At 36.8% G+C, this 22,028-nt stretch overlaps 1 protein-coding gene across 9 annotated transcripts in view; it reads left to right on the top strand.

The window, feature by feature from the left end:
- CPQ (carboxypeptidase Q) overlaps window positions 1-22,028 on the top strand; it is a 549,973-nt gene that overhangs the window by 281,347 nt on the left and 246,598 nt on the right. For all 9 annotated transcript variants that reach the window (XM_045454131.1, XM_045454133.1, XM_045454135.1 and 6 more), the window contains exon 5: window positions 18,335-18,446. In XM_045454131.1, the coding sequence (XP_045310087.1) occupies window positions 18,335-18,446 (112 nt within the window). The remainder of the gene's footprint in view (window positions 1-18,334; window positions 18,447-22,028) is intronic.

Below are 22,028 nucleotides of genomic sequence, written 5' to 3'. Positions count from 1 at the left end.
CTGTCTGATACAGAAGGGGAAATGGAAGACAGCTATATTTCTGTTTTCTTGCCTCTGTTTTGATTTTTTAGATTGTTGAATATTTCACTGATGGTGCAATAGTGCATATATAAAATAAAAATAAGTAAACTTTGGTGCTAGGGACAGTGTCATTAAGCTTTATAGACATGGGTAGTGAAGCAGGAGTAAATGAATCCATGTGCTTATTTTCTGCTCAAAATTATTCTTTAATCTTTAAGCAACAAGCAGGATTTGATCATTCCAACTGCCCTGTCTGCATGGACAAATCCACAGAACCCTCCATGTGTATTAAATAGGGTTGCTGTGGATTTTATTTTTTTCATAAAGAATCACTAACATATTTTGCAATTTGGACCAAACATAGGATATTGTTTGTTTTTATGTTTGCTTTTTCAAGAATGACAAGTTCACCTCATGATAACATATTATATAGATTGACTGAAATCATAAGCTCATTTTTTTTTACCTTTATTGTCTATTTTCTAATTTTATCTGTTAAAAGTGGAGGAAGTTTTATACCACATTAATAATCATTTTGCATTGCATTCATAAATAAGATTGGTCTATATTGTAGTGCCCTTGTCTTGTTTTGGTCTCAAGGTAATATCTTGATAAATGAATTGACTTAATTTGAAGATTTTCTATTCCTTCATAAAATTTACGTCTTGAGTCAGGTGGCTTTAGTTTGTGTGTGTGTGTGTGTGTGTGTGTGTGTATGTGTGTGTGTGAGTGTGTGTATGTGTGAAGAGAGAGAGTATTTTCTGATTCTTGATTGAATTTCTTAACGTTTATTGATATTTTCAGGTTTTCTTATTTCTCCTTGAGTCAATTTTAGTAAATTTTCTTTTTCTAGAAAAGTAGTCCTTTGATCACCCTAAGCATAATTTTAAAAAATGTTATGTAGATTTTCCATAAAATTAATTTAATCTGGAATGGAATTTTTATTCCAGTTGTTGATTTTGTTGACATTTTTAACACTGTACCTCTTCATGTGTTTTGGAATTTGGGTTTGCTGACTCATTTTGAGTAGGATGATTTAAAATTCAATTTGTATTGTTGTTTGTATTGTGTTCTTTCCCTTTGGGTTCCCCATTCTCTCTCTGGAGGTTTTGTGATTACTTTCACCTGGCCTGCAACACTGCCTGTCCAGAACTGGGTTTTATTATGTTGTATCAGCCACCCTTGCCAATGGTGATAACGAGGATCACATATTCTGTTACAAAGCCAGCAGGTAGCTTGATTCAGTGCCTGTTTCTGATTCATATCTTTGTCCATATCTCCTCTAGAGGCTAAAACTCTTTATAAAGCTGTACCACTTGGCATGTTCTCTTGTTTTCAGCTTCCTCTCATGAGCCCATCTACCTTGCTTGCTTCTATGCAGTTAACCTGGCATAGGTCCCCCTATCTCCAGCAAAGCTACTTTAGATTCTCTGTACCTATAGGAACAGGATGCCCAGAAGACAGTGCTGGCTTCTAGATCTGAAGCCCTGCAGATCCCCTGGCTTCAGACCTATTCACTGCCTTGTGATTCTAATCCATTTCTAGTCCACAGAGATGTTTATCTGGTTTTTAGAGCCAAACTATAGCCTTTTGGTTTTCACTTGTTATAACTCATCTCTAATTGCCACGTGTTTGGAACAGAGGAGGCTCATGAGAGTGTGAACTTGCTGTACGCTGTTGACCAGAAGTCTCGTAATTAACTTTTAAGCTTTATTTTATTTTTGGTCCGAATTTTTTCTCTATAGTTCTGTATAGTTCTTGACCTTTGAAGCACACATTAAACTTAATCTTTTTTTTTTTAATGTTTATTTTTGAGAGATAGAGTGTGACTGGGGGAGGAGCAGAGAGAGACGGAGACACAGAATCTGAAGTAGGCTCCAGGCTCTGAGCTGTCAGCACAGAGCCCAACACGGGGCTCGAACTCACGGACTGCAAGATCCGTGAGTTCTTACAGTAAACTTCTTTAATGGGTTTATGTGATTAGAATTGTAAAAGTCAAAGTAATTTATTATAAATTTGTTTTAATTGTTCATTGATCACAAACACTAATATTATTTTTTTTAATTTTTTAATGTTTATTTTTGAGAGAGAGAGAGAGAGAAAGACAATTAGCGGGAAAGGGCAGAGAGAGACGGAAACACAGAATCTGAAGCAGGCTTCAGGCTCTGAGCTGTCAGCACAGAGCCTGATGTGGGGCTTGAACCCACAAGCAGCAAGATCCTGACCTGAGCCGAAGTCGGATGCCTAACCAACTGAGCCACCCAGGCACCCCTAATTTTTTTTTAAGGAACTGAACTAGCTTGATTCTGAATAACATTTTGTTATTAAAAAGAAAGAAATCAAAGTTGGTTTGTTGATTTTCTACTGTATTTCAAGTCTTATGAGTAATATGTGTGAAGGAAATAAAAAGGTCTCTACCATTAGAAGAGAGTTTGGTATTTCTCAGCTGAGGGGTGAGGATAGAAGGCATGTTCCTCCCTTCTCCCCTGTTCAAAAGGTTGAAACATGTCCAACCTTACTGAAATTTACTGAAGGAACATATGGAGATGAAAATTCATCAATTGTTAAGAGTATAGAGTTGAAAGAGATGAAACAGAGCTCTGTGATGGGCCATTTAGCTTTTTCTTTGATCTTTAAACAACGCTACACTTAAATTTGTCTACAATAGCATAAAACTGATATCTGCCATTTATCATCTACTCCCTATTCTTAGCGATCTTTGCACCTTCTCTGCAGAGATTATGCTCAAATGGGATGTCAAGATATGCTTTTTGTTTTTTTTTTTTTTAAAAAAGCTTAAGCTTCTCATTTTTACATGAAATATGCCAGACTTTGTTGTGTTCTCTAAGACTCTATTCTGGAGACTCTCTCCCTATATTCTGGGCCCTCCTACAGAGAGCCTTTGTGGGACCAGTCTTGCTAACTCTAGGAATGCAATTGACAGTGGAATCATTTATTAGACTAGCCATTGCCAGGACAAAACTCACCTCAGGCGCATGGGAATCTCTAGTTCAAACACCTGAATTCATTTTCACACAGCACTACCTGGTTACCTAGTAACTGCAGAGTTAGTTAGGGAGGGCTGTGTGTTTGTGATTGCTTGAGCTGTAACATCTTTTTCCCCTTTGCAACCTATTACTGAAATGAAAATGTAACTTAGCTATTTCATGGTGTACGAATGTTTTCAAATGGGATAAGTTCATGCTGTTTTAAATTAGACTCGCCAAACAACATTTTTAGAATATTTGTCATATTTTAAATAACATACGCTTGTGATTGATGCTCCCTCTAATTCAAGCAAGCAGCACATAGTACCCTAAACCTGTGCCTGCTGAAGCAGTGTGTGTGAAATCCACTCTACTTTCCAACTCCCCAAGTGCATTTTTCCTAGAAAGAATTGTTTGCAGTGTTTGGGGTGACCGTACAGTAATTATGGTGTAATCAGCACTATAACGGCAACCATGTAAGAGTCCATACTTTGTGCCCAGTGACTGAGACAGTGATGAAGCCATTATGTCATCTCATTTCATTCTCACCACACACTTTAAAGTTGGGTTTATGTTATTATTCCCACCTTACAGATGTAGAAACAAGGCTTAGAGAGGTTAAATAACTTGCCCATGTCCAGCTGATAGGGATAAATTGTAGGAAGAGCTCATTAGACTATGTGTATAGGCAAAAAGTAGGAGGTTAATTTTCAGCACAGTCAAGTAAAAGGTAATGCATTAGAGAAAAGCAATCAAAAGTAGTCACTGCATTGTTTTTTTATGAAGCAGGCAGAAAGATAGAATGGAAATAGCCCTTAGCTCTGTGTCAGAAGCAACGGGTTCTATTTTCAGGCCCTGCCACTTGGGCAAAGCACTTCTCTGTGTAAAAGCAGAGCATTGACCATAATCTCCTAAGGTCATTCTAGCTTTAATAGTGTGAATGTAGGATCCTGAGAAGGAATTCAGAGTTATTGTAGGTTTCTTAATTTATGTAATTCTATGCCATTAAAGAAAATAAGCAAATTCCAGGAAATATCAGGAGAGGTGTTATAGTTTCTATATAGCACACAAAAAAGTTACATTATGCATTATGGGTTTGCTTGCTACAGTTTCAAAATCCAATGGAATTGGAGAAAGTTCAAAAGGAACCATCAAGATGGTATGATGAGACTGTTATAATGGGTGTAGCAACCTTCATCCTACAAAGAAAAAAAAATGTCTCAGAAAATGTCTCAGAAAATTACCAAAGGAGCTAGGGGTTGATATTGACAGTGGTTATAATTATTATGCCTCCCACAGTATGCCCCTAGGTTCCAATGGAAGTTGATGCAGCATGGCACCAATTCAAGAAGGCAAATTTTAAGTCATAAAAAGTTCTTTTTAGTATGTCTTATTTTCTTTTTTTAAAAAAATTTTTTTAACGTTTATTTATTTTTGAGACAGAGAGAGACAGAGCATGAACAGGGGAGGATCAGAGAGACAGGGAGACACAGAATCTGAAACAGGCTCCAGGCTCTGAGCGGTCAGCACAGAGCCCGACGCGGGGCTCGAACTCACGGACTGTGAGATCATGACCCGAGCCGAAGTCGGACACTTAACTGACTGAGCCACCCAGGTGCCCCTGTCTTATTTTCTTAATAATACATATTACTAGTAACATAATTTAAAATTTTTATTCTGGGTCCAACTGAAGAAAAAACATGATAATAGAAATTTGTACTAGGAAAAAATACAGGTTTCACAGGAAATCTTTAACAATTCTCACTGAATAATGGCCAAGATAAGCCCATTCTTCCTTTTAGAATCATGGAATCTTAGAGCTGACAGTGCCTTTGGACATTATCTGGCTCAGTGCCCACCTGCCACTCGGACCTCAGGTCATGTATCCATTCTTTACCTGGCAGATGTTCCTTCCACTTCTGCTTGAACACTGCCAGGATTTTGCAGCTTACTCCTCTGAGGACTCCTCTGTTCCCTTGCTGAACTGCTCAGATTCATTCTTCTAGCGAGCTACAATCTATGCATGCACCCTCTGCTCGCTGGCCTGGTTATGCCATCTGATCAAGTTCATTCTCTTGTAGATGAGGCATCTAGCCCTTTGAAGCATGCTCTTTTCCAGGGTAACATATACAGTTGCTCTTCAAACGATGTTATTTCCAGGCACTGTAAGATCCTGACATCTCTTCTCCAACCACAGTCTATTTTCTGGAAGGTCTCTATAGGTATCTGGGCAAAAAAAAAAAAAAAAAAAAAAAAGAGAGAGAGAGAGAGAGGTAAAAGTGTTTGATTAATTGAAATGGGAGTACTACTTTACATAATCAGTATCCTATATTTCTATCAACAAACCCTAACATTTTATTAATATTTTTCCATAGCTGGGACACACTGCTCAATATGTTTAGGTCCACCTAAATTTTCTGATTGTCCCCAGATGAACTGCTATCAACCCAGCATCTCAGAGTGCAATGTACACCTTGGTATTTATCCCTGCTGAATTATCTTGTTAGCTATAAGCTATCATTTCTGCTTCAGGGTGATATTATAGAACCTTGATTATTTGGTTAAACATATTAATGATTCATCTTATGTGTTTATCATCTTGAAGTTTATAAGTGTCTCTGAGGTATTGACAGAAATACTGTCTGACATTGTACCAGGGGTGACTTAAGTTAAACACGTGCTAACACTTATAACAAATATGATTTCATGAGAACCATACTTTGTATTTGTTTTCATCTTCCTCTAATTTTATAGTCTCTTAAAATACACTGCACTGATAAAATACAAGTTAAATTAATAAACATTTGTTTTTATTAGTATTTTTGTTTCTTTAGAAAATGCACAATTGATGGAAAAGTTTGTTCATTAGTTCTTTCTTTCTTCCTTTCTTTCTTTCTTTTCCCAGGGTATAAAGTTAATTATTCAAAATACATGGCCACAATCAACATGTAACTGATGAGACTATAATCTCATGACAAGTCAAAATATTTAGGGGAACATGGATAACCTTATAAGTGTTGACATTAAAAAAAATCTAAGTCTGCAGTGATAATGTCACCATATCCGTTAATCGTTCTTTTATCATGATCTTTTATTTCAGTTAATTGCATTTTGGAGAGAACACTATACTATTCATTATCCTTTGTGGTCTCTGTAATGTTCTTAAAATTACCTTGTATCATTAGGTGTTTTTTTAAATAGTCATTCCTCATGCACTCTGAGGCCCTAGAATCAATTTTTACCCCTTTCTATCTAGTGGGTCTGCCATTACCAAATATGACATTCAAGCTGCTTCTACTCCTTACCCTTGAAGTACACTTCTAAGCGGGCAGAAAATAAGTTTTCTGTGCTGTGCAAAGTGTGACCATGCTTCAAGTTAGTTTGGACTTAGAGGAAATCACTTTCAGACTATCTGTTTTGATTTGTGATACACAAACATTATGAAGTTAATCAGCTTTTTAGCCTTTAGAGACTTGATTCTTGTGAGTCTAAAATGATCACTTCTCTTCTTAATGCAGATGTGTTATTTGACAGTGAATATTGAAGTTAAGTTTCAATTTATTATATTCTAAATGGAAAGGAAGAATTTTTCATTTTGGGTATATAAACACAATACACACTTTTCTCTGACGCTTACATAACATTTATATTAGATACAATATTGGTTAAGAAAACTATTATTTTTCTTTCTAGGAGAAGAAAATTCCCATAAAAAAATAAGACTGAATCAGGGTTAATGGGTAGAATAGTATTCTTTTCCACAAAGATACAAGAAAATAAAAAGTTTAATATTTGCAACATCCCCTTCCTAAAACAAAGTATGCTAGTGGAAATTTGGCTTGTTCCTAGAGTCTGAATGCAAAGATTATTAACTAACATGACCTGGCTGAGAGTATGTGAGCTCAAATATGATGAGAGGAGTAAAGACCAAGAACTACTGTGTTTGAATCATTAGCTTGCTTCCCATGGAGACATAGAATCTTTCAAAGTAAGCGTGGCTTCTTGACACCCTGTTCTGAAGACAAAAATTAGATCACTGAAAAGTCCTCTTAGGGGTATTTATAATGTTATTTGACTATCTTTTATTTAAGCTATAATTTATGCATCAAAATTAAAGTTGTCATCAAGTGTTGACATCATAGGAAGCCATGAAGCTACCCCAAAGTTCACTGCCCAAGTCTTGTGACTTGGGATGGTTGACTTCTGACTCCCCATTACTGTTGTGGTCCATGGACTTGGCAGGCAGGAGCCAACAGAATAATGTGGATGTTTGAGGTAGAAGTAATTTAGGTAACTGTAACTTAAAATACACTGGCTATCTTGACAGGTTAGTGTTAGTTAAAGCCTCCTTCCCACTTCTCAGCTTACCTAGTCTTAGCCACTCCCATAGTGACATCAAACTAGTGCACATAAGCATATGGTGAGACAATTTCTCTTAGTTTTGTCATGTGAGCCTCAGCAACCTGACACTGTCTGGGTTCACATCTTGACCTGGGTTTACTTTCTCTTTTCTTCCTCTGCCTTTGCCAAAGCTTCTTTGCAGTCCTCTTGCCCTCTAATCTGTCTTCTACTTCATCTTCTCTTTTTGTGCTAGTCAGCATTTTGCTTCAATCTCTCCTTCCTTTCTCCGTTCCTCCCTCCCTTCCTCCCTTCCTTCCTTCCTTTCTTCCTTCCTTCCTTCCTTCTTTTCCTAATCATTCACAGAGTAACTAAAAACACCCTATCCTCAAATTTCTTTCTACTAGGGAAAAAATCCACAGAAGTAAATCTGTATACTAATCCATAGCAATTCATCTTTCTCTCTATGGGAACTGGTGGTAGGGGAGGAATTATTATACAGCCTTCCAGTTACTGTGCTTTTCAAAGTGACAGCATTCATTTGGATAGAAAACCCTGGTCTGTTGTTAGCTTCTTTTCATGGCTCATCAAATTGGTACAGAACTGGAGGCTGAAGAATATTGTGTGGACAGAAGCCTTCAGCTGATCTTGCAGAATGACTTCTGTAGGAACATTCAGAAGATCACAGAAGGTTAAATAATTAAGAAAGTTTCCACAATCAATAGACAAACAAAAGACAGTACCCTAAGCTGCATAGGCTTCTGGGATTTTATAAAACATTAGGGGCCAAAAATAATCCTTTAGTTTATAAAACTAAATGGCAAAAAAAATAAGTTAAAAATTTTCTTTTTCTTTGGTTTTCTTTTTTTTTTTTTTTTGGAAGGCAGCATCTTGGCCCCCGTTTTCTATAATGAAAGATTGATGATACCTCTGTTAGCCTGTCTAACTTGAATAATGAAAATCTGTAGAATACCAAAATACCAAGTGCTTCTATTTTTTGTTGTTTAATCTTATGTGCCATGGCTAACAAATGCTTAGAACATAGTGATGAGTGAATGGCTGTGAGAATAGAGAAGTTATAGCTGTGCCCTGTACCATAGTTGGATTTGACCGTGAGAAAGATGATCACCATTGAGATCAAAATTGCTTAAAGTCCATCTCCCTTTCCTCCTTTGAGGAAGTTCAAATATAGTGTTGTCATTCAACTCTTCTACTCTTTCCATCCTCTCAAGTGAGACAACTTATCCTGTGGTTGCTTAGGCCAATGGAGAAGGGATTCAGGAACACAGTTCTTTTACTTAAAAGATTATCATTGCCAGTTGCAACCAGTCATGACTTCTGGATGAAACCCGCCACCTTCATTTAATCAGAATGATTTCCTTCCATAGACACTCTCTGCCATGTCCCATCTGCAAGTCAATCTTTAATCAATTTCAGCCATTTCTTCCAAGTACACTGCAATTCACATTCATCAGTCTACCTAAGGCTTATTTTTTCTTGAGTCACAGATAAATTAGGCCCTTCTTATTGTACCTTCAGATACCAGCAATGTGCTTAGAGTATTCAACCAGGAACAGGAATGATCTTTCTTTTATGAAGCCAATTTGAGTGCCCTGAACATGTAAGAGGGGACACTCAAGAAGGGGAAACAGCTCCTTTCAGGAGTAGCTGTGGTGATGTGTGAGCATTTGGACACGTGGTTCATTATCTTGGGAAAGAAGTCTGTATCCTGCAAGCAGTCAACACCCAGCAGTTTCACTAAACAAAGCTTGAATATAAATTAATTCAAAAGGAGCTCAGATGTTTGTTGTCTTTGAACACACCCTGTGTATTAGGAGTCTAGCTTTATTCTGTAGACCACCTACTCTGTTCATTGGGAAGGACAATATTTGTTCAAACATAGTCCCCTTTGTCTGTGTTGGGCAATAGCACAATACATGCAGCAACTGTCCTCTGAAAACCAAGGCTTTGTCTCTGACAGGGATTATGAAAACACGGATTTCTTGAGAAGTGCCTGCCCACCTGCATTTAGATCCTAAATTGTGGGAAGATCTTGGCAGCCAGAGTATCTAGGAGATGCTCAGGGAAAAGTCTATTGAGGTTATGGAGACTTTTCAAAGGACAATTTCCTCCTTTAAAGTGGTTAGAATAGAAGAAGAATTCTTAAGAACTGTCATGGAATATTGGATCAGATGGAACCTTGAAAGATTTTATTTATCCCTCCTTTGTTAGCTTTCCATGTAAGACCTAAGAATGGATCCTATTTTAGAAACCCTCCCAGGAGTGAAATTTTCCATAATCTTTCCCCAGTTAGCCACTTTTTTAACTTCTACAAAAGCCTTCCATCAGAAAATTCTTGATCATTTATATGACCCTCACAGTCACTGGTATGGCCCAAACCTGGTTCCCTTGCCTTTTCTTTTGGTGCTCAGTCCCTCCACAGATGGGCCTGTCAGGGCTGAAGCCCATTATTAGATCACTTCTTGGCTTCTTCTCTAAGGCCAAATAATGAGAAAACTTTTTTCCTCCTTTTTTTTGTAGGTCATATTTTTCAACTCTCTAATGATTTTTGTTGTTGAAAATTGGATTGGGGATTTCCTGTGTCTGGAATTGCACTAGGCCTTGAACTTCGCAACCCTGATACTCCTCCTGCTACCTCTTAAAATACACCAAATAAAATGAGACCGAGAGAATGAAGCAGCTGCAAGCAAAGAAAAACATCACAAAAGCAACAAATAAAAACACTGAGTAGTTGTATTTCTGGGTTTTTTTTTTTTATTGAACAAGACATTTGTAAAATGAAGCATGCTTCAAAGTTAAGTGGGCATTTTGTTTATTAAGGATCAATCAATACGAACTTGGTTAGGTTTAGATAAACACCTATATAATTTATAATTTAAAATGCAGAATGTTAAAAACTAGGCATGCCAAGAAGATTAAGTATGACTTAACTTCTTAGTGGCCCTTTCTTAGCATATCTAGTATCTATATAACTTCCATTTTCTATGGGCATTTGGAGACCATTGAGCCATTATCACGATGGCTTTCAATATGCTGCTGGATAGAAGTAATTTTGATTTTTACATTTATCTTTGATCTGTAGCTGGTTTTACAGGGCATTCTTTTTCAGATTTTAGTATCAATCTTATGATTGTAAGTAAATGTAGACATTTTCCATATTTGTTTCTTTGCTTTGTAACAGTTGGATTAGGATGAGATATATCTGACCTGTAACGTCAGATGTATCTCTCTGAGCCCCATGACTTTGAAGATACGTCTTTAATAACTCTTGCTATTGTTCAACATACACATTTGTAAGACTTTATTTAACATATGTGTATAGCCTAAAAAACAATAATGAAAAGATCACACACGTTCTCACCACTCAGTTTCAGAGAAAGAACACTATCAGTGCCTTAGAAACCCACTCAAATCATCTGCATATGACTCTCTCTGATCAGCTCCTCCTCTCTGCCCCAACCCCCACCCGATATAAGAACTATCCTGATTTTGGTTTACCATTACTTTGCTTTTCTTCATAATTTTACTATCTTTGTATGCATTGCTAAAGATTATATTCTCTAGTTCAACCAGATTTTGAAATTAAATAATGGAATCATATTCTTCTATTTCTTTTGTGACTTCCTTTTTTGTTCTTGCTTTGCTCCTATATTTTTGTTTTGAGATTCAGTTATGTTGATAGATGCAGCTGTAGGTCATTTTCACTATTTTATAATATTCCACTGTATGACTATGCCACAATTTATCCATTCTGTTGATGGACATTTGGGTTGGTTTTAGTCTGAGGCTTTATTATTGCCTCTATATGACCGTTTTGGTACACGTGTCCCAGAACTCAAGTGCCAGAATTCCTCATATATATGCACCTAAAGTGCAATGGTTGGATTGTGAGATGCACATATGTTCAATTTAATAGGATGTGCCTAATGGTTTTAGCCATTTAGGTTTTTTATTATTATTTATTATTTATTATATATTTATTATATATAATAATTTTATATATAATATATATATAATATATATATTATATATATATTATATATATATTATATATATATTATATATAAATTTATTATTTATTATTTATTATTTATTTATTATTATTATTATTATTATTAAAGCCATTTAGGTTTTTCTGCTCCTTCCTGCAGTGGATGAGAATTCCTTTTGCTCAGCATCCTTGCCAAGACTTCATATTGTTAGATTAAAATTTTTTTTTCCAGTTAGGTACAGAATAGAATTTTTTGAGGATTTAATTTGCATTTCCCTGATCAATGATGAGGTTGGTCATCTTTTCAAATGCTTTGTATCCATTCATAATTTCTTATATGTGAAATGCCTATTTATGTCTTTTTTCCATTTTCCTGTTGGATTGCTCATCTTTTCTAGTTGAATAGTAGGAATTCCTTATATACATTCAAACCTTGGTTTATGAGCATAATCCGTTCTGGAAACATGCTTATAATCCAAAGCACTTGCATATTAAAGCCAATTTCCCCATAAGAAATAATGGAAACTAAGATGATTCATTCCACAGCCCAAAAATGTTCACATAAAAATGATTACAATACTGTAATATAATACAAAATAATAAAGAAAATACAAGCTATAAAGAAAAATAAACAAATTAACCTGAACTTACCTTTGAAAACCTTCGTGTGAGGGAGACAAGAGACAGGAGGGTTATTGTGTAGGACGACTTTCACTATCACTAATGGAATCACTGCTATCTATTGGCTCAGTGGAATCTTTTCCTTTTCGAGCAACTTTAACAAGGAACCTATCCAATGATACTTGCTTTTGCCCCCTTTTGAGGAGTTCACAGAAATGTGACATTGCATTCATCACCCACAATCCCACAGAGAGAGAAGAACCATTGGCTCAGTTGTGATCATGTGATGTTTGGTGTCACATACTACTTGTATTGCAAGACATCACTCGTTTATCAAGTTAAAATTTATTAGAAATATTTGCTTGTCCTGTGGAACACTCACTGAACAAATTAATCGCAATCCAAGGTTTTACTGTATTTTGAATATAAACCACTTTTTGGTTATATTTATTATAAATATCTTCTCCCAACTTGTAGCAACTCCTCTCATTCTGTTATTCTCTTGATAAACAGGAAGTCTTCATTTTCTTATAGTTGAATTTGTGCATCTTTTCTTGATGCTTTGCATTTCTTGTATCTTGTTGAAGAACACTTCCTCCTCCCCTAAAGACATGAAAATATTTTTCTTTTTCTTACAAAAGTTTTAAGTTTTGACTTCACTTAAGTATTTAGTCCCTTAAATAACTATATTTTTCATTTCCATTTGACTTTGTAACTATAGTTTCCATCTCTCTGATGAAATTTCCCATCTTTTCCACTAGATTTTTAACATATTAATCATAATTATTTTAAACCCCTTGTCTGATATTTTGAATATATGGGCTACATTGGGTCGACAGTATTGTGTTGAATACTGTATTTCCTGACAACGGATTGTTTTATTTCTTGCCTATTATATATGTCATAATTTTGATTGCATGCTAGATGTCATATGTACCAGAACAGTGGAGCCTGAGGTGAACAGTATGTGAGTGCAAAAGTGCTTACTCCCCTTCTGTCCAGCCGTTAGTCTGAGAGTGGATGAGTCCATCTTTCATTGCTGAGCTAGGTTTGGATTTTATTGTCTCTATTCTTACCTTTGGTGCTCACATGTTTCAAATTTCTCTAGCAGTGGGTTGCTGCTACTCTGTTTTTAGTGTAGGGATTGGGTTGCTTGGAGGACTTTTCTCAGTATTGTGCTTTATCCTCAGCTTTCAGCAGGCTCTGTATGTTGGCACCACAGCGGGTGTTTCTCTGTGCTCCTGCCCTTCCCTCGGCTATAAGCTGTTAATGCTGTGCTTGTTACTCACTGGGGACTCCTGGTGGGGACAGGGTAGTTTCTTGGTTCTCCTGCCCCTAGGTCTCAGCCAGGCTCTGTGTGCCTGAGGACAAGAGTGGGGCCTTCCCAACATTTCTACTCTTCGCAAGCCCCTGTGGAAGCCAAACTCTGCTGTAGTCATGGGAATGAGTATCCCACTCCACTCCGAGCCCTCACCCCAAGGCAGCAGGACTCTGCCCTAAGTCAATGCAGGATTCTAGGTATGAGCAGGTTTCCTGCCCTCCCCAAGAGGCATCCATGCTTTTCCTAGTGTCAGTACAGGGTGGGAGTGCAATTTTCTACCCCTTTCCCTGTAGCCACTGACCTTTGCCCAGGACTGCCCTGCAAGATAGCACTCTCCCTCTCCCGGAGGGGCAGATGACTTTTTCTTCCTATGAGAGAAGGGCCCAGAAGCAGGTTATGTTTGGCGCCTACCTCCCAATAGTATCTGGTCATCATCTGCACTCCTGCATCACTGAGGCAAGCTCTCTCAGGGCTTCTGCCCTGCTCCCAGTATTTCTTGGGAGTACCTGATGGAGGCCTATGGAAAAGATCTGGAAATTTGGGTACCTAGTGCCTTACATGAGAGGTTTCCAGGTATTCTAAACTCTCATATTAACCCACATTCGCCTTTTCAGAATTTGTTAACCTTTTAGTTGTCTTCTTCATTCCTGCTTTTGTCTGCCACCTCTGTCTATTGCTGGCACCTGTCCCTCCTGTCTCTGCAAAAGGCCAAGCAACTCATGTGTCCCATCTGTCCTTGAGCTTGTTGTCCTCTGGAATTCAGCGCCTCTGACTGAATCACAATCTGAAATCTCTGATGGGCCTTAAAAAGTTATGCTTTTCTAGATCATCCAGATATCTCTCATTGTTAGGGCAGGCACAGAACACTCCTGTGGCTATCCACCTTTTAGGAGGAAGCACACTGATCTTTCCTCTCCATGCTACCACCACTCTATTTTCTTTCTTTGCCCAGTATTTCTTTATAGCACTTAAAACTACCATCATATCATATTTGTTTATTGTCTGTTTCCCTTACCAGAACGATAATCCCATTAAGATAGAATATTTATTTATTTTTTCATTTCTGTATTTCTGGCCCATAATAGGAACTCAATACAAATTGTTGAATAAATGCATGCAGTGAATGCCAAAGATCATGGCATTTTGTCCAATACCTTGAATTAACTTGCTTTCATAAGAATGTACTTCCACTGAGGCTGTTTTCTCTCCTTGTTCTGCCATATTTTTCATATGTCCCATTTTGATTATGTTCTTACTCATCATTTAATCAGGCAAATCTGTTTGCACTAGTGTCTCCGGATGTACCAGTAATGAAGATGTAAGGGGCTTGTCCTTGAGGCTGCTGTCTGTCTACCCTTGATTTAGTTTATCTCTGCTCTCAGGCCCACAGCTGGCCTGTAGGGGGTTGTGTGCCACGGCTGGTCTTTGTTCATCTTAGCAGGTTCCCATCTGGTATGTTTCTGCCCTTCTGTGGTAGGTTCTCTCTCCTACCGCCCCACCCGACCTCAAGGCCTGAGTCTTTGGTGGTCAAGGCTAATGTGTTCCTCACAAATAAGAAGCTGCATTTCAGATCATCACAGTTCTGCTTCTGCCTTCCTAATTGTTTTGGTGTGCCTGCTATTGCTGCTGCTGTTGTTTTATAACTTTTACTCTTTGCTGTGTTTGGAAGAGATGGTGGTAAAAAGGAAAGTGGTGGGTGGAGAATTGGTCAGTGCTCTACCTGCCTCGGGGAGCAGCACGCAAGAGGAGTAAATAGGTGGGTGTCCCACTTCTCTGTTAGTTCTAGGCCATCCTATCGCACTAAGGGCTCCACATCTGGCAACAGAGGCAGTGAAGGGACTGTGTATTTTCCTGTCTTTTATCAGGTGGTTCTTTTTCAAGAAACTAGAGCTTACTGTGTCTCTTGGTAGTCTGTTTTTAGTATGTTTGCCTAAATCGGATACAAATGTATTATAAGCAATGTTCGTTTCTGCCTGACCCTGACACAAGGCATGGTGAGTTTGTATGTTGTACTCGTTTATCCTTTGTGGGACTGCATTAAAGCATGATAATGCAGTTACCGTGTTGAATGAGACCTTGCGCATCACTGTTTTCTAAGGGGAGTAGAGTTCTTATGATTAGGAAAACTCAAGTTTGTTAAAAATGCTACTGAATTGTCATTACCTACTTTTTATATCAAAATTACAGCTGCTGTCTCACAGTGGCCCCCAATATATTTTCTGATTTTAAAAAACATATTAAAATAAGCTCTTATAATCTACATGGTTTGTAGTCAATCTTCTTTAGCACTGTGCCAAAGACCTTATTTTATGGGATAACATTTAGTTTCCTATCATTCAAAGCCATTTCTCCCATCTTTTAATTATTTATTTAAGTAATAATTCTGGGTTGGATAATGGAGGCATTTTAGAAAACATAAAGAAGTATGATTGTAAAATAACCTCAATTATTCTGAAAGATGAAATAACAGCTGCCTTGATTTAGTTACTCTTATGTGTTAACTGGGAAAAAGTTCATTAAAACACATTTTGACACTTTTAATCCACGGGAACTCCAATTTGATTGAGAAAATGGGTCCGAGGATGGTGAGAATGTTGACTAATTGGCTTGTCCATCCCACATGGGATTACACCAACGTCTGAGTCAGAATTTCCTGCTATTGCAGCATGTTTTCTTCTTCATTTTTTTCCTCTTTCCTTAGAAACAATCCATTTGGGTTCATTACGTGGCCATTTGTTAGTCTCGTTAGTTACAAGGCATTGTACTTGTTTGTGACTACAATGAAGTCATGCCGGCTGGGTCTGGCTGTGTGTGTATGCAGAGTCAATGGAGGATCCTACAGCTGCCTGGGGAATCAGGCAGTGCAAGGGGTCACCGTGATATTTCAGAACCCAAATCCTGCTTTCCCAAAGTCATGGGGCATTTTTGTTTCATTCATCGAGAAGATTCGTTCAACTTTGGTTTGCTTACTACATGCTGTATATAGACATCAATCTGTTGAACTTTTGAAAACTTTTTATTGGTATGTAATGTTCTCAGAGAAAGTGTACAGATCCTAAGTGTGTAACAAGATAAGCTTTTACAAACTGAGCACACCTGTGTAACTGTACCCAGATCAGGAAACAGAATGTGCCCAGCACCCCAGAAGCTCTCCTTCATGTCACTAACCCTTCTCACCTTGGGTAACCATTCTCCTTTGTTTTGATTGTTTTTATATTTTATATGCATGGAATTATACATGATATATATTATTTTGTGTCTGGCTTCTTTCATTTCATAATGTTTATGAGATTTATCTCCATTGATCATGTATTGTGTTCGTTCATTATTACTGCTATGTAGTGTTCCATTGATCAGTACAACACAGTTTATTCATTCCTCTGTTAACAGGCATTAAAGTAGTTTCCTTTGGTGGAGGGGGGAGCAGAGGCCATTATGAACATTCTGAGCATTCTAGTACATCTCTTTTGGTGAAGGTATACATACACACATACATTCCTGTTGGATATATATAGAAGTGGAAGTGTTGGGGCACACACAGGGTGTGTGTATGTTCAGACTCAGTAGATAAATCAGTTTTCCAGAGTGGTTATAAGCACTTACACTCACACCAACAGTGTGTGAGAGTTCCAATCACTCTATCTCCTCACCAATATTTGACATCTTCTATCTTTTTTATTTTAGTCATTTTGGTGGAAATGTATTGAATGTGGTTTAATTTGTATTTCCTTGATGATAGTGAACCCAAGCCCCTTTTCGCTTGATTATTAGTATTTGTATGCCTATTTTTATGAGTTGTCAATTCAAGTCTTTTGCCCATGTTTTTATAAGTTGACTCCCTCCTTATTTCTGTTTGGTAGGAATTTTTTACATAGTCTGGATATGGTTCCTTTGCTGTGTATATGTATTGTAAATATCTTCTCTTCCTCTGTGGGTTGCCTTTTCACTCTTGTAATGGGGTCTTTTGATGAACAGATACTCCTTATTTTTTAAAAGTTCAGTTTGTTACTTTTTATTTTATGGTGTGTGCTCTTTGCCTACTCCAAGTTGACAAAACTGTTCTATGCTTTCCTCTAACATCTTTATTTAGATTTGTAATCTATCTGATTTGACATTGATATATTGTGTGAAATAGAGGTCAAGGTACAATTTTTCCATATGGATAAGCATCACTTAACTTGCTTTGTTTAAAATGTTTTAATGAAATTTAGTTTTATTGAAATATGGTTTCTATTTTCCTGGAGATAATTACTAATGATTCTTGAAAATAATTTAAAACTTTGGTGATTTAAAATTTGTAATATAATCTGTAGACTTATTTAAGACTAGTGTAAATTTAATTTTTTTAAAAAAGTTCTTTGTCTAACTAGACTGTAGTTTGTAACCCCAGTATATTTATTTATTAACACCAGAGTGATTTATAGTACACAGATCATAAACTGAGGGTTTATGGGGGGTGGGAGGGAGGGGTGGGTGGGTGATGGATATTGAGGGCACCTGTTGGGATGAGCACTGGGTGTTGTATGGAAACCAATTTGACAATAAATTTCATAGTAAAAAATAAAAAATGCTAAAAAAATAATAAAAATAATAAAAAATAAAAAATTATCGTTCTCACTTTTTCATTTGAATTCAGTTCAACACATGTTTATTATATGTCTGCTAGAATTTGGGACAGTTGAGAATATAGTTGAAGTTTTGAGCTCCATTTATGTCATTTAGCTTTTAAGCCATATAATAAAGTTGTAAAACATCGGTCAGTAATAAACCATTTCACTTTAGTATTCAAACTTATATTAGTGAAGAGAAGTACAAGGTGAGAATTTTTGTTACTGTTAGGATGACCTTATACCCTTTATATAGAGCGTTATACCAGGTTTTCCACTAGTAATGACATAGATCTTTTAAGATGTAAAAATAGAAAAGAAAATATAAAAGTTTCATTTCTATATTTGGAACGACTATGAATGCTTCCTCTTTGATGTCATTTCTGCTTAGTTTTATTTTTTTTTCTCTTTTTATTATTGTTTCTAGGTCGTACTGGTCAGTGGACATCTGGACAGCTGGGACGTGGGGCAGGGTGCCATGGATGATGGCGGTGGAGCCTTTATATCATGGGAAGCACTCTCGCTTATTAAAGATCTTGGTAAATATTTAGAAAGTCATTAACCAATGTATGAGGATCTCAGTAGTGACATGTTTAACTCAACACACAAAATACTGAACAAATTAGTGACTGTAGTATGTTCAGAGATCCTCCTGAGATCTATGTGTTCGTTAGTTTATTCTCAGAAAAGAATGAATTTGTCCCCTTAAAGAAAGAAATTTTTATTCAAGTGTATGCCAGATATCTAAAGTATCAAATATGAGGCACTAGGGAAAAAGAACAAGCAAATAAAACTGTAGCGAATATAACCACATCAGCTGGAGACTATGTAAGGAAACCATGACCAAGTCCAAAGAAAAGCCAGCAGCTCCCCCTGCCTCCTTTTCCTTGTTCATTTTAAAGACATTATGAGGCTGTTAGGATAGCTTTACTGCAGCTATCTTTCCATGGCAGAAGTCAAAGAGAGCAATGCAGAACTGAAAGAATGATCCTTCAATAAGGACCCACAATAAGGAATCTAGGATGGAAAACAGGAACTTCCAGGTGAACCTAGAAATGAAGAAGATGGACAGGCATACAAAGGATAAGCTAATAGTAAAGCAGTTTTTGATGACCCTATTTGCACACACAAAAAACATATATTTCCTCTTTGTGTTCTGGTCAAAAAGGTGGATTTTGAGTGAGGTTAGAAATAATGAAACAGTCTGGGGGTGCCTGGGTGGCTCAGTTGGTTATGTGTCCAACTCTTGGTTTGGGCTCAAGTCATGATCTTGCAGTTATGAGATTGAGCCCCAGGTGGAACTCTGCACTGAGTGCAGTGCCTGCTTGAGGTTCTCTCTCTCTCTCTCTCTCTCTCTGTACCCCTCCCCCCCACACTCTTTCCCTCTCAAAATAAATAAATAAACTTAGAAAAATAGAAATAATGAAACAATTTGAAGAGTCCCACATCTGAGTTAGGGCAGGGGTGGCTTTAAAATGCCTCATCAGCACAATGTTTTGTCATAACTGTGAAGTAGCCTCAGCTTCATATACAGTAAAGATCAGAGCATCCTTTTTGGTGAAGGCTTTCTATATATATATATATATATATATATATATATATATATATATACATATATATACATATATATATATGTATATGTATATATACATATATATATGTATATATATGTATATATATGTATATATATACACACATATATATATGTATATATATATATATATATATATGTATATGTTTAAATTCATACATTTCTTCCAGTGTTTAATAACCCTTCTAATCCTATAAATAAGCCTATTAAATAATTGGCCATATTAACAATAGATTGCTGAAATGGTCTTGCTTAGGCATATCTTTGGTGTGCCATTTTGGTTTATGTCTTACTTGTGTTTTAAAAATGGGGAAATGGAGAGGTGGTTGTGCGTTTTGTACTTCTAAACAGTCCTGTGTCCCTTAACCTTGATACTACTGATGTTTGGGGCTACATGAATCTTTATTGTGGGGTCTGTCTCATGCATGTAGGATGTTTAGCAGCATCCCTGGACTCTATCTACGAGATACCAATAAGCACCATCCCCCTCAAGTTTTAACAACCAAAATGGTCTCCAGACATTGCCAAATATCCCTTGGCAGGTCAGGGGTGGTGGTGGAGGAATACATAAAATTTCTCCACTAAAATAAACTAATAAAAAAAAATCACTAAGAGACCTGAATACAGGACCTTTTTTTTTTTTTAGAGAGAGAAAATGAACTCATTGGAAACCTTACATTCCGTGTACTTACACTATTTCAACACTTCCATACTGAACACCTACTGTATGAAAGCACTCAGTAAAATCTGGACATACAGAAAGGTTTAAAACATGTCCTCTGTTCTTAAGAACCCTTAGAATAGAATTGGAGCATACACAAGCACCTACACATATAGGTGCCAGTATAGACATAATTTCAAGGTCTGCTTTTAGAATTGTGTAAGGTTTGAGAGAGATGAATTGTCCAGCAAACAAAACCCAAAAACATACATTCCTTCAGAGAAGATCTGGGGTACTCTATGTGTGAATCCTCTCCTCCTTCCCTTAAAAATATTCCCTTGGTGGTCTGTTCTCTCTGTCCTTACCTTCACTCCGGAATGAAGTGGGTTCTAGACATGAGGCAGGCAGATATCAAACATTTCCCTCTTTATAGGGCCTAGATATGCGTTTGGGAAGTTGATTTTATTTTGATGTGTTCAGCCAGCTTGATTAGAAACAAAGTGGTATAGCAAAGAGAGAACCAGACCCATCTGAATCAGAGTTTATGTCACTCTGTGCCTCAAACTGCTTTTTTGGCCTCAGGCAGGTCATTTGAACTCTCTGGTCTTAATTTTCTTTATCTCTTTTAACTGTAAGCTTCCAGAATATTTTATCTGCTTTAGATGGGAATAAAAATGATGTCTTCTCTAGGCTTTGAATCTAACTTTTTTAGTATTCAGCATGGAATCCTAAATCACCATTAATTGAGTTGGATTCAGTTGCATGGATGAATGTAACATCATGCAAAGGTGGATTAAGTATTTTTTTTTCAACACTGACTTCAGTTGCTTTTGATAGCTAGTAAATAGCCTCCTTCAATTCAAGACTTAACTCTCCTATAGGTTTCTGAAAACCTATGAAGAAACCTATGTTTATTCATGTAAACATATGAAAACAAACTCTAAAATAAAGAGTAATATTTCTTTTGAGTAGGTGTTAAGAGGTAGCATGACATACTGTTAAAAAGCATAGGACTATGGAGCCAGACTGCCTGAGTTCATATCCTGGCTCTGCATTTACAAAGTGTGTGGCTTTTGCCTTTCTGTGCCTCAGTTTTCTCATCTGTGAAATTGGGATAATAATGTTCCTAACTCATACAGTTGCTTTGAAAACTAAATAGTCTACTCATGTAATGTACTTAGAATAGTGTCTGATCCAACCGAGTACTCAATAAATGTTAACTTTTATTATTTAATAAGCATAACGCTGACAGTACTATATTTTTTATGTAAAGGAGAATGATAATTTTTTTTACCCTTACCCCCATTAGTAAATATATTGCTTCTTCTCTTAATATGTTAGTTAAACTGATGTAACTCTAGGTCCAGCTGCTATGGTATACCTAAATATGCTTTCTCTTTACCATTTAAGCTGCTATCTCTTATATGATGGAAACCCAGTGACTCCTTCACTTTTTTCTACTTTCATACTACATTTTCAGGCGTCTGAATTTCTCCTTGTCATCTTCTGCTTAGGTCAAATGCCCAGTGTCATCTCTGTACCTCACTTCCTGTGATTGTGCCCACTGAGTCTTACTCTTTAAAGTTAAAATTAGATTGTGGATTTCTATTTGTAGATTGCCTATGTGTTTTAATACAAAGAGCTGGGTCCAACATGTGACATATGAGTTCTAGTTGAAAATAACTGGTACACATGAACAAGAAATAGGACTTTGGGAAATGGGTTCATAATTATATTACTTAACTATATTAAGCCCAAACTATTTAAGTGGTGAAGTATGAAAACTCTGTGGCAATCTCTTTTTCCAAGGAAAGTAACTTCTTTTGGCTGCTGTTCCTTGGACGATATGTCATGCAGCACGCGTGTATG

This window comes from Leopardus geoffroyi, chromosome C3, assembly GCF_018350155.1.
Source record: "Leopardus geoffroyi isolate Oge1 chromosome C3, O.geoffroyi_Oge1_pat1.0, whole genome shotgun sequence".
Taxonomy (NCBI): domain Eukaryota; kingdom Metazoa; phylum Chordata; class Mammalia; order Carnivora; family Felidae; genus Leopardus; species Leopardus geoffroyi.
Note: the sequence above shows the minus strand (reverse complement) of the source record. Positions and strands in the feature narration are given on the sequence as shown.